The 13,380-nt window shown below is 53.6% G+C and overlaps 1 protein-coding gene across 17 annotated transcripts in view; it reads right to left on the bottom strand.

Moving 5' to 3' along the window:
• PNPLA7 (patatin like domain 7, lysophospholipase) overlaps positions 1–13,380 on the bottom strand; it is a 66,716-nt gene that overhangs the window by 11,776 nt on the left and 41,560 nt on the right. For all 17 annotated transcript variants that reach the window (XM_025987930.2, XM_025987931.2, XM_072747995.1 and 14 more), the window contains 5 exons: positions 9,884–10,033; positions 2,405–2,468; positions 2,093–2,261; positions 916–1,098; positions 67–185 (listed from right to left, as the gene is read on the bottom strand). In XM_025987930.2, coding sequence (XP_025843715.2) covers positions 67–185; positions 916–1,098; positions 2,093–2,261; positions 2,405–2,468; positions 9,884–10,033 — 685 coding nt within the window. The remainder of the gene's footprint in view (positions 1–66; positions 186–915; positions 1,099–2,092; positions 2,262–2,404; positions 2,469–9,883; positions 10,034–13,380) is intronic.

The raw sequence follows: 13,380 nt of genomic DNA, 5'->3' as shown, positions 1-13,380 counted from the left end.
ATGTACACACAAGCACACACAAGCACACATGCTAGCAGCTACAGTGGGGCTGGGGTGGGGATTCACCTTGCCCCCCCTCCTCCTAGCACCAAGGCAATGGCGTTGCCGGTCAGCACCCGAGCCAGGCGGGAGAAGTCTGAGTGCCGATCCGGGGGCCTCTGGAAGACGCGCTGGTACATTTCCACCTGGGGCAGGAGGGCAGTCAGCAGACAGTCAGCTGCGGTCCCACTCCAGACCCAGAGCCCCTCCAGGTGCAGCAATGTCCATCTCATACTGACCCTAGCAGCTCCTTGGTGCCCAGGCTTGCCTGGGAGGAGGCCCTTGGGGCACATGGGTGAGGGGCCAGTGTGGGCAGCAGGGTCACCCACCCACAGAGCCCCCAGAGAGCTGTCCCCAAAGGGACACCAAGCCCCAACTCCACCATAGCAGAGAGCATGGGCTTCCAGGCACAGATGCCACTGCAGGGACACTGCCCACTGAGCTGTGGGGCCAGGTAGGCCACAGCATGTGGGTAGCCTCTGGGCACCTGGCCCCAAGCCCCCTGGGCTGAGGAGGCTCCCCTCCTGCCCCTTGGCAGGCTCTGGTGACCTCCCCTGCCCCCAACTCTCCCTCCAGGTTCCCAGTGGAGGTCCATGCGTGCCAGCATGTCCTTGTCAGGCCTCCCCTCCATGACCCCATAGATGGACACCTGCTGATGGATGGCGGCCACATCAGTGACCTCCCAGGTCCTGTTCCCAGAGCTTAAGCTCAAGTAAGTGTGAGCTTACCGAAAGGCAAGCTGCCCCCACCAGTGCCCAAGGAGCTCAGACAACAGAGACCCACAGAGGGAACAGGGAGGAAATGCACTACTGAGTCACAGAGCAAGTGGGGGAGGCCAGGACTTCCCATGGGGCCAGCCCAGCGCCTGGACCTCACCAGCTTGGGCATGCTTCTTCTGGAGAAGACACGGCGTGGGCAGCAGAGGTGCAGGTGGCCAGAGCACCAGCTCCGCATGTTCAGCCACTCCACGGTGCGGGCGGGTGCGGGCCCCTCCTGCCGGTGCAGCAGGACCAGCTGCTTCTGGGCGCGCACAGCGGTGCTCTCCAGCATGCGCTCCAGCTGCAGGAGAGCAGAGCCTGAGGGCTGGGGCAGGACGGGGCGGAGGCTGGGGCTGGGCAGTCAGAGGCCCCACAGGCAGAAGGATGGAAGCCAGGGCCCTGGCAGGTGGTATCCTGCTCCTGTGAGCCAGCTGGGCAGTAGCTCTGCCCCTTGTCTTCAGGCTATGACCCTGGGGTCTGCTGGGACATGTGCCTGCCTCACACTGGGGAGGTACATTTGGCCACAGGGAGCTGCGGGGGCACGCGGGTGGTGTGGGCACCCCTTCCCGTCGGCTGCTCTGACACCACCTTATGGGCACACACTGTGACCTTCTCAAATGATGTATCTGCACACACCGTCCCTTCCATCGTCCCACAGAAGAGGAGCCTGTTTCAGAGATGGGTAATTTTTAGCTGCCCCCAGGTCAGAGAATAAGGAACTGGGGAATGTAACTGCACTGAGAGGACGGCCAGCTGATACTTCACACCCTTGAAGCTGGAAACAAAGTGGGCCTACAATGCAACTTCCCAGCTGAGAACAGATGGGGGGGGGGGGGAGACTAACAAATAAGAAACTAAACAGCCATAAAAATGAGTGAAACTATGTGGAGAAAGCTTAAACACCTAAGTGTTGAGGAAAAAAAGAACATTTCAAAGTGATATAAAATAGGACACTATTTTTATCAAATTTAGACCTGAAAAACAGTGCTGTGGACGTTCATAGTAAAACACAAGACTCAGCTTCACAAGAAGCCCCCTGGGGGCTGCTCCAGGGCACCTGCCCTGCCTTGTGCTAAAACCACCAGAGGTAAATACAGCAAAATGTTTCCAAAACACGCAGAGCAGATCAGATACGTGGGTGTGGACTTTGATTATCTGTCTTTTCCCAGGTTCTTGAAATATTTCATTCAAAGGAAAATACAGAGAGACAGAGGAGTGTGATGAGAGGCGTCCCAAGCAGGACCTGCCAGCCTGCAGCCCTGCCTCGCCCTACCCGCTGCCAGCCCACCTCGCACCTCGCCCACCGTTGGCTCCTGCTCGCCCAGGCCCACGATGAGGATGCAGTCAGCTTGCCGGATGCAGCGCTGGGTCCATGGTGTGAGTGTGCTGTCTGCCTGGTAGAGCACAATCCGGTGGATGTCCTCCTGCTGCCCCAGCCAGCTGGACAGCCGGTACTCGTGGATACTAGAAGACACAGATGCCAGAGTATGCACAGACACAGGGCTATAAGGCACAGGCAGCACACCAGGGGATGCAGGGAGTGCAGGTGCCAGGTGTGCAGCAGACGTGCGGGTTGCTGCCAGCTGTCCCCACACAGAGGCTGGTACCTGTCCAGAGCAGCAGAGCCAAGGCGCTGTTTTATGTTGTCGCTGGTCAGTAGCAGGACAGGGCCTGAAAACACAAACATGAACTACAGAAAACCATCCTGGCAGCCCACCTCCCAGGACAAGTATTCCCTCTGTCCCCCGAAGGGGATCCTCTGCACAGTGAGGCCATGTGGTGCAGGAGCGGATGCTGCGCACGGTGCTGTGAGGGCTATACCAGCTCAAGAGCTCAACAGGCACTGGGGCAGCTCTCTGACTCTGTCCCCTTGCTTGCCCAGGAAGGACTCAGATCTCTGCAACCCTGAGGTTCTGCATGTGCGTGTTGGGGCTGGGGAGGGCAGCCTGCATAATCCCCCAACCCAGATGAGCAAGGCCATCTGGATTCAATGTGGTGTACTGATGGATGCACCCATGTGGAAATGCACCTCTTTTCATATCTCGTGTCTTTGGAATCAGCGTGCACCTTTCCTCTAGGATGCTTACATAGACACAGGGGTCAGGGCCTGCCTCACCGGGAATGCCAGCAGAAGAGTCTGCAGAAAGGTCACCAAGGGCTCTTGTGCACTGGAGGCTGCCAATGGGCACCTGCAAGCCTGAGCCAGAGAGGACCCAGAAGCCCTGGGAGGTTTCTTTGTACTCCCATACATGCTTTCCTAGAGGTTCATAGAATGGGCTGTGGCAGACCATGGTGGGGCACCTAGACGGACTGGTGCCTCCAACTCAAGTGCAGGGCAGCAACTCCTCTCAAGGCTCATCCTGGCGGCCTGTCCTGCTGGGGGCCTGCACATTTGGCCATAAACTCTCATGGGCCACCTGCAGGGGTCTGACAGGAAGAGGCTGAGCCCTGCTGGGCACAGCAGTGATGTGATCTGGCCCTGAGGCCCTCAGCGACCCCAGGCTGGGCTCTACCTGCCCACTGGCACCTACCTCCCATGCAGACACCCTGGCCTGGACATTGGGCTCTCACCAGGGCTGCAGCTCCTGCCAGTACTAGGAGGGGCTGCCTAAGGCCAGGTGGGCAGGTCCAGCACAGGGAGCACAGACAGGATGGCTCAGCCATGCTTGAATCTGTGGCTCTGCGGGGCATAGCTGAAGTGGGCATCCAGCCAGGCTGCTGCCCCGGCCTGCCCTGGCCTGAACACGCACTGCGGCCTGGCTGCCAGACAGCTTCCTCCCCCAACAGTGGGAGCTGAGGAAATGGAAGTACACCTTCAGGTGATAAAGAAAATGGCTATCAGCCTCGTATCTTCCTCCAGAAGGGAAGGCCACCTACACACGGGCACCTGGCTCTCGGCAAAGGTGTCAGCACAGCAGCGGGCCCGGTGCAATCTCTCTAGAGGATGGTCTGAGTCCTGAAGAATCCCACAAACAAAATCAATCTTGACTTCTCCCTCCTACCATGACCAACAGCCCAGTGGACTGTAAAACGAGAAGGGAAGCTAACACCACAGAGTAAGTAGAAGGCTATCTTCCATTAGGAACAACAAAAGCAATAACAATACAAGGAAATCATGGCTATGTTGGTCTGCGTCAGAAATAAGAACTGTTTGTCAGAAGACATCATTAAAAGAGTAAAAAATCAAATATAGAGACCAAGCTGCATGCAGTGCTGGCAGCCAACAGGCCCAGGCCATGTGAAGAGCCACCCTGGGTGGCAGGGAAGGGCTGGGGCCTGGGCGGCGGGTCACAGAGGGCATCCTGATGGCCAACACACTGACAGGCTAACTCTGAGCCCCTGGGGAGTACAGGCCACAGCCCCGCCATCCACCTAGACCGTACGCTCTGCCCTGTGGGGCCTACACAGTCCAGGACTCCATCCAGGGGCGCCCTGCTGGCTCCCCAGAACTCATTTTGACAACGACAAAGCCCTAGACATTCTCTAGGACGTACACACTCTAGTTTAGGCAATAAAACAAGTCTTTTTTTTTTTTTAAGATTTATTTATTCATTCATTCAGAAAGAGCGAAGAGAGAGGCAGAGACACAGGCAGAGGGAGAAGCAGACTCCATGCAGGAAGCCCGATGTGGGACTCGATCCCGGGTCTCCAGGATCACACCCCAGGCTGCAGGCGGTGCTAAACCACTGCGCCACCGGGGCTGCCCAATAAAACAAGTCTTAATAAAGTTTAAGACTGAAATCACACAGAGTATCTCTTCTGGTCATGATGGTAGGACACTGGAAATCACTAACAGGAGAACCACAAGACTCACAAACGTGGAAACTAAACAACACCCTCCTCAACTACCCACAGGGCCAAGAAGAAGCCCTGAGATCAAGAGAAACACAAGAATCCAAGTGCAGGGAGGGTGCAGTGGCTGTGCAGAGGGAGCCCACAGCCACTGACATGCTTGGTAGAAAGAAGGAAGAGGGCAGCCCCGGTGGCTCAGTGGTTTAGCGCCGCCTTCAGCCCAGGGTGTGACCCTGGAGACCCGGGATTGAGTCCTACATCGGGCTCCCTGCATGGAGCCTGTTCTCCCTCTGCCTGTGTCTCTGCCTCTTTCTCTCTGTGTCTCTCATGAATAAATAAATAAAATCTTGAAAGAAAGAAAGAAAGAAAGAAAGAAAGAAAGAAAGAAAGAAAGAAAGAAAGAAAAGAAAGAAAGGAAGGAAGAGCGAGCGAGCTCAAATCCAGGCCCTAACTATATTTATCTATTTTTAAATCATTTATAGACTTTATTTGTTAAATATATTTTGGCCTACAGGAAACTGAGCAGGAAGTACAGAGTCCAGCGTGTACCCTCCTCCCCTGCCTCCCACAGTCGCCTCCCTCGTCACTGACATGGCTCCAGTCAACCAGCAGTGCTGACATTGCAACAGACTCAGGTCCACAGAGCACAGCAGGATTCTTCACATGGTACACTGTGTGGGTATGGATACATGCCACCCATCACTGCCACTGTGCTACCGCAGAGTACTGTCACTGCCCTGAAAATGCCCATGGTCCGCTGTGTCGGTGGGATCCCTGACCCCTGGCAACCACTGATCTTTTTACTGTGTCCATGGTTTCACCTTTTCCAGATTGTCACAGAGTTGGGATTATACAGTATGCAAGCCTTTTCAGATTGGCTTCTTAGTAACACGCATTTAAGGTCCTTCCTCCACATCTTCAGTTTGTTAAGACTTTATGTTCTTTTGGTGAAGGACCTAACATTATACCTTGGGTAACTAGGAAGAGAACAGCAACTAAACCCAGAGCAAAAAGAAGAAAGGAAATAATAGAGATTAGAACAGAGATAAATAGAATGGAGAAGAGAAAATCAAGAAAACCAAAAAGTTGGTTCTTGGGAAAACAATCAACAAAACTGACAAATTCAAAGCTAGATGAACAAAGAAAAAAACAGAGAAGACTCAAAATCAGAAATGAGAGCAGGGCACTATTATTGATTTTACAGAAGTAAAAAGGAAGGGGGGGGGTGTTGGCCGGCTCTGTCAGTGGAACGTTGTGACTCTTTTTTTTTGTTTGTTTGTTTAAGATTTTATTTATTTATTCATGAGAGACCCAGAGAGAGAGAGAGGCAGAGACACAGCCAGAGAGAGAAGCAGGCTCCATGCAGGGAGCCCAATGTGGGACTTGATCCCAGGACTTTAGGATCACATCCTGGGCCAAAGGCAGATGCTAACCTGCTGAGCCACCCACGTGTCCCATGTTGTGACTCTTGATCTTGGGGCCATGAGCCCGAGCCCCACATGGGGTGTAGAGATTACTTAAAAATAAAATCCTATATATAAAGAAACCCATAACTATAAATGAAAAGAAACCTCCCCACCATATTCAAGGCCATGTACGGAAGCTAGCGGACAGCTGCCCTCAGCCCTTTCAATAGCTCTGTAAGCCCCAACCAGGGTACGCGGGCAGAGGAGAGATGTAAGAGGCGTCACAACTGGAAAGGAAGAAGTAACATCTTTGCCTGCAAACAACATGATCTCGCATATAGAGAACCTTAAAAAGTCCACCAGAAACCGTTACAACTAATAAATGAATTTTCAGGGGATCCCTGGGTGGTGCAGCTGTTTAGTGCCTGCCTTTGGCCCAGGGCGCGATCCTGGAGACCCGGGATCGAATCCCACGACGGGCTCCCGGTGCATGGAGCCTGCTTCTCCCTCTGCCTATGTCTCTGCCTCTCTCTCTCTCTGTGTGACTATCATAAATAAATAAAAAATAAAAAATAAAATAAAAAAATAAATAAATGAATTTGCAGGATATAAAAATAGCACAAAAAGTCGCCTGTGTTCCTATTTAGTGATGACAAACCATCAAAAAAAAAAGACATTAAGAAAAATAATTCATAATAGCATCAAAAAGAATAAAATATTAGGAATAAACTGGACCAAGGAGATGAAAGACTTGTACATCAAAAACCACAGAACATTGCTGAAAGAGATGAAAGAAGACCTAAGTATGTGGAAACGTATCCCATGTTCATGGACTGGAAGACTGAACATTGTTGAACTGTGAGCACCACCTGGTGTGAACCCCAGAGTCTATGCAATCCCTGTCAGAATCCCACCGCCCTTGTGCACAGATAGAGGAAAACCAGTCCCGAGAGGCCTGTGGATCTCAGGGGACCCTGAATAGCCAGGTGATCTTGCAGAAGAAAAAGCCAAGGCCTCGAACTCCCTGATTTCAGAACCGACCACAGAGCTCCAGGAATCAACGCATCACGGTGCTGACATGAAGACAGACGTACAGACGATGGATAGGATGGCCCAGGCATGGGCCTCATGCATATACCATGGTTTTCGGGGATGCCAGGACCGTTCAGGGGAGACAGGTAGTTCCTCGATGAATGACAGTGGGGAAGCTGAATACCCATGAGCAAGAAAATAAACCTCTACCTAAACTTCACACCTTTTACAAAAATTAGCCCAAAACAGCTCATTAGGTTAAACATGAAAGTGCAGGGGGGTCTGGTGGTACAGGTGGTGCAGGTCTGACTCTTGATTTCTGCTCAGGTCGTGATCTCAGGGTCATGGAGCAGGCTTGAGGCCCTCCCTCTCCCTGCACGCCCCCCCACCCGCCTTCCTGCTGCACATGCACACGTTCTCTCTCTCAAATAAATAAATAGGGATCCCTGGGTGGCGCAGCGGTTTAGCGCCTGCCTTTGGCCCAGGGCGCGATCCTGGAGACCCGGGATCGAATCCCACGTCGGGCTCCCGGTGCATGGAGCCTGCTTCTCCATCTGCCTGTGTCTCTGCCTCTCTTTGTCTCTCTCTGTGACTATCATAAATAAATAAAAATTAAAAAAAAATCTTCAAATAAATAAATAAATCTTAAAGAAAAAAAAAAAAAGTAAAACTTCAGGCTTTTTAAAAAAACACAGGAGGAATTCTAGGCCTGAAGGCCTGGTGCAGAGTTTAGAAAGGGTAGTGAAAGCCGGTCCATAAAAGACAAAATAGCAGATTTCCGTTCTGCCCAGGAGGCTGCACAGTCCAGCCCTGCCAAGGGCCGTGCCTGCAGGGTGAGGAATCCTCAAAATTCAACAGCAAGAAAACAAATTACACAATCAGAAAAAGACAAAAGATAGGACTTCAGAACAGGTACTTTGCCAGAGAGAATGCACAGATGATAAAACAGTACAGGGGATGCACTCGGCATCGTGGGCCACTGGAAAGACACCAGTTAGGCCACAATGTGCCCTCACTGCTCACCCAGCAGGACAGCAGGAATGGGGTCACTGGGGGCTCAGGCAGTAGTGCACCGGGCTCTAGATCTCTGCTCATGTCTTATCTCAGGGTCCTGAGTCCAAGCCCTGTGCTGGGCACAGCCCTGGGCCTGGAGCCTGCTCACACAGTGAGGGCTGAGATGGTGACAGAGACAGCTCTGAGGGCTGGCGAGTGCAGGGAGGAGCAGGGGTGCAGCTCTCTGGGAGGAAGCATGGACCCGACCACACTCACCTGCCCAGACGTCTATCCAGGGAAAGGAAAACTTCCATGCACATGAAATCCTTTACATGGAGGGTCACAGAGCTGTATTCATAAACTCCCCAAACAAGAAGAAGCCTGAACATCCTCAACAGGTGAGTGGCTGCAGATACCACGTGTGTCCAGGTGGCTCCTCCACAGTGAGGGGAAGTGCCCAATGGCCATGGGGCACCATCTGAGCCAAGATAGCCCATCTTCAGTTGTCACCCACCATGACTCCATCTTTACCATATTCTCAGAATGACAAGAAGACAAGAGCAGAGAACAGGCTCTGGTGGCTGGATGGGGGCTCCTGGTGGCGGCAGGAACCCACCCGGGGTTACTGCAGCACAGAGCTCATGCGCACACGGAGACTAGAGTCAAAGGCCTACGGAGCACACAAGCATTCTCGTCCAACCTCGACAGGAGCTACAGCTACATAATCTAGGGGAGGGGTACGTGATCCTCCCTTTACTGTTTCTACAACTTCAGAATTTGTAATTCTGAATTTGTAATTATCACAAAATAAAGCTTTTTTTTTTTTTTTTAAATGAAAGAACACATCTGTGCTGTACAACCTGGAGATGCTTCATGTGCTCTGCATAGGGCAGGCAAGGCCAATGGGAGATGAACAGGCTGCCGACAAAGATCCAGACTGACAGGGCAGTGAATGCCTCATGTGCTACAATTCTGTTTTGAGAATAACTCTTAAGTGCTTATAACAGTATCTTCCACTCTTATAAATCAATTTTATTTGGTATTTATTCAGTGCTTTCTATCGTCAAATGCTACACCAGGCAGAAAGGATTTTCCCATGGTGTTAAAACATACCCTCTTCACACAGACGCTGTTTCATGGCACTACCAGGACACTCACTATATTTATTATTGTGTCATTTTTAAAATGACAACCCCTGAAATTCTCAGTATAACTGCATCACAGAAAATTAATCTGTTGGTATTAGGGTCGCTCACAGTTACACAGAAACTTATAAAGTGTTAAGAATACAGAACACTTTGGGATGCCTGAGTGCTCCGTCAGTGGAACACCGAACTCTTGATTTTGGCTCAAGTCGTGATCTTGGGGTGGTGAGATCGAGCCTGTGTCGGGCTCCATGCTCAGCAGGAGTCTGCTTGGGATTCTCCCTCCCTCTGCGCCCTCCTCATTCACTCACATGCACGCACTCTCTCAAAAATAAATCTTAAAAATAAATACAAAATACTTTATGATTTGGGGAATTCCTAAGAGTTCTCAGGAACTTTAGTTCCTTATTCCTGAATTCCAAAGTTTAACAGCTGTCAGGAATTTGGAAACACTACCCAAGCCCCCTGCCCAACTGAGCATTTTTCACGCGGTCAGCCAGCTCCTGCAGCCACTGCAGGGCCCCTCGGGGTAGGCTTCCAAGCATCCTGGAGAAACAGCCAGGCTCCCGCGACACAAAGTTTGCCATCACGACTGAGGAGACACCCAGTGGATGCTCTCCAGCTCCAGAGCACCCTGAGGCTTGGCTGTGAAGGTGACACTAACCACGAGGCGAGAGGGGAGGGCTCCAGTGGCCCCGTGGCCTCGGGCGGGACTTACCGATGGCACTGAGGGCGTGCTTGAGCTCCAGGGCAAAGGCAGTGAGGGGCACGTCCTCTGACACGGGCATGATGGCTACCGTGGAGAGGTTGCTGGCAGGGTTCCCTGTGTCCCACTTGCTGCCGGCGGTGTACAGCCCGAACTGGTGACCTGCAGAGCACAGGGTTGCATGTCGGCCGGAGGGGCTGGGCTGGGACTGAACAGTCTTTGCATCTCTGATTGTGTCTGGATGGGGCCAGGACATGAGGGCCTGGGAACGAGGAAGGGGTCCTGGGGTCTGACCCAGCCTCCTGGCCTTCCCATGCCCACCCCTGGCCACCCCACCTCTCCCGCAGAAGCACCAGGTCATACTCTGAGCACCTCCCGTCTCACATGCTCCAGGACCTCAGTCTGACTGATGAGCGTACCGAGCAGAGAATGAGACCCAGAGGAAGCCCTGAGAGTCCAGTGTTCCACCAGGTAAGGCCTACCTCCCACTGTGTCTCCACCACGTGCTCTAGAAGCAGTGAGAGCAATCTGGGGATGGGCAGCAGCCTAAACTTTGAGTGGCAAGCCAGTGTAGACAGAGCTTCCTGTCACTGAGACCAGGGTTTTCTGTCCTCTAGTGCCTCCTGGGGCCCCTGTGGCAGCAGAGAAGGGGGCTGCAGGCATGTCCACCCACTGGGTCTCAGTACGAGGTCTCTGGGAGTTTATTTCCAACAGCAGCTGTTCCTTGGCTAGCAGCACCTCCTGTTTTCACAGGTGTCCCAGGCAGTCTCTGGTCTCCCGCAGCCTGGACATGCCCAGGGCTGCCTTCCCGGCTCCTAGCCTGTGGCTGCCACACCCCAAGCCCCATGCAGACCCTCCCAACCTCTGATGTGCATGCTGGGCCCAGGCACCAGCCACCCCAGGGCCCAGCTCCTCCCGGACAGGGTCCGTGCCTGACTCTGCTCAGTTCACCCTGGGTGAGGAGAGGCAGTTCCTGAGCAGTGGAGTGTGGGTCCCTGCATGGCCTGACCCAGGAACCAGAGGGGATGTAGGACAGCAGGGAGAGGAGGCAGCGCAGAGCCAGACTGGGGCAGGGGAAGGGAAGGCCAGACGCCGGGCGGTGGGAGCACACAGCCCAGCACAGGAGCCCCTCGGCACTGGTTTTCCTGCAACTCCTCCTCTGTCCTTTCTAGCAACTGGGGTCAGCACTCTCCCACCTCTTGCTAGCCCTGCAAGGCTGTCTCCTAGCTTCCCCAGAGGCACCGGGGGGTTCTGGTGCTGCCCAGGGGAGATGGAGCAGATACATGACACCTAACTGCTGCCGACAGTTACAAGGGACTCAGAAGGGCACAGAGAGGAGGGCAGACAGGTGGGCTTCGACCCCTGGGAACCACCAGCAATGCAGCCATGCACCCATCCATCCCCAGTGAAGCAAAGCAGGGTTGGCCCTCCAGGGATATTGTCCAGGGGCTGCAGACACGGTGGAGTAGAGCCCCCACTCCCCACGCCTTGCCCTGGCAAGTAGGGGCGGCACACCTACAGAGCGGGGAGATTGTGGTGAGAAGGGGGATGGACACGGTGAAGTCCCAGGCTCATCTCCGGGTATCCCACACATGAAACCAGACAGAGTTGCACAGTGGAGGCTCTGCGAACAGCCTCCATCCCAACTCCAGGGCGAGCACCACAGGGCAGACCAAAGCAATCCCACAAAGGCCTCCAGAACTGAACCCCATTCAAATGCAGTAAGAGACAGGACGTGCTCCGTGAATATGGGCATACCCACTCTGCTAAAGCAGAAGATTTCATAGAGAACCAGAGCCTCATGATATCATGCCTGAAATCCAGGACATAATGCAAAGTTACCAGTAGGACCCAAAGCCAGGAAAAGTTCCAAAGCTCCACGATGGACAAAATGAGAGCATGTCATAGAGTCTGGAATTCCTCAACAAGGTAAAGCAGTGATTATAAGCTGCAGAACGAGCAGCACAAATGCAGCAACAGACCTTGAAGATGGATCACCAGGAAACTGAACAGTTCAGTTCAGCTGTATGCAGGATGGAGGGAAGCCTGCAGGGCCCACAAGGCCTGGGGATGAGAATGGGGGCCTAGCGTTTGTGTCACTGCCTTTCCAAAGAGGCGAGAGGACAGTGCTGAGAGCATATCTAAAGAAGTGAACACTGAAAACCTCTCAAGTTTGGTAAAAGATACAAACCTACAGATTCAGGAGCATTTAGTCTCTTATAACCAAGGACACAATGTCTTGGACGTAGCCAGAGAGAAAGATGGAACAGACGTGGGACCATGATGCAGCATGGGCCCCGCAGACAGGCTTGGTGATGGGGATTCAAGTGTTTGCAGCCGGCAGACCTCCCCAGAAGGACTGTGCGGGAGGCGCTTCTTGGGACAGAAAGGGCTGCCAGGATGGGCACGGCAGAGCAGTAGATATTCTAGACAATTCTCCGCTCGAGCTGCCACAGCACTTTGGTGGCTGGACACGGAGGTTACAGACTGCGTGAGGGGTGCACTGAGTGCAAGCACAGCTACGGGGGGCCAGGCCAAGGCAGGAGCAGTGCTGAGGCTGCCACTCCCCACAAAGCTCCAGGAGACCCAATCCTACAGCAGGTACTTCCAAGCACCCTATGAGAATGGACCCCAGAACCACGAGTGATAAATAAGAACAGAAACCTCAAAAAATAAAAATGAGGGGTGCCTGGGTGGCTCCATCAGTGAAGTGTCTGCCTTTAGTTCAGGTCATCATGATCTTAGGGTCATGATCCTGGGGTCCCGGGACTGACCCTGCTTCTCCCCCTGCCCCTCCCTGCCCTTTACTCTCTGTCTCAAATAAAATCTTAAAAAAACAAAAAACAAAACAAAACAAGTTCTCAGGTGGGATGACAAAAACAGGGCCCAACTATATGCTTTCCACAAGAAACCTGCTTCTAACATGACCACACAGGTGGTCGGAGGTGAAAAGAAAAAGGAGACACCACGTGTTGGGTTGTGCCTCCTGTATCTACCCCAGACCCGAGTGTGACCTCATCAGGAAGTAGGGTCTTTGCAGACGCAGAGACATGAGCTGTGCCAGAGTCGGGGGGGCACTACCACGCTCTGCTGCCTCTGCCGGGCATGCAGGTCCCCCATCCCTTCTACAAGACACAGTCGCCCAGGTCACTGTGGGGAGACATGGTGCTGCCCTTCCGTGGTGCCCGAGCCGGCTGGGCACAGACTACATACCAGCTAACTAGGGAGTCGTGGGATGAGTAGGGGGATTGAAAGACATGCAGAAGGGGAATGGAGGGATGGAGGACACCAGGATGGCCATGAGGCTACAAGGAGGGACGGAGGGCACCAGGATGGCCAGGGGACTGCTGGGATGGGCAGAGGGCACCAGGGTGGCCAGGGGACTGCTGGGATGGGCAGAGGGCACCAGGGTGGCAGGGGGGCTGCTGGGAGGGGCGGAGGACACTGGATGGCCAGGGGGGCTGCAGGGAGGGATAGAGGGCACCGGGGTGACCAGGGGGCTGCAGGGC

This window comes from Vulpes vulpes, chromosome 2, assembly GCF_048418805.1.
Source record: "Vulpes vulpes isolate BD-2025 chromosome 2, VulVul3, whole genome shotgun sequence".
NCBI classification, from domain to species: Eukaryota; Metazoa; Chordata; class Mammalia; order Carnivora; family Canidae; genus Vulpes; species Vulpes vulpes.
This window is presented reverse-complemented; position numbering and strand designations above follow the sequence as displayed.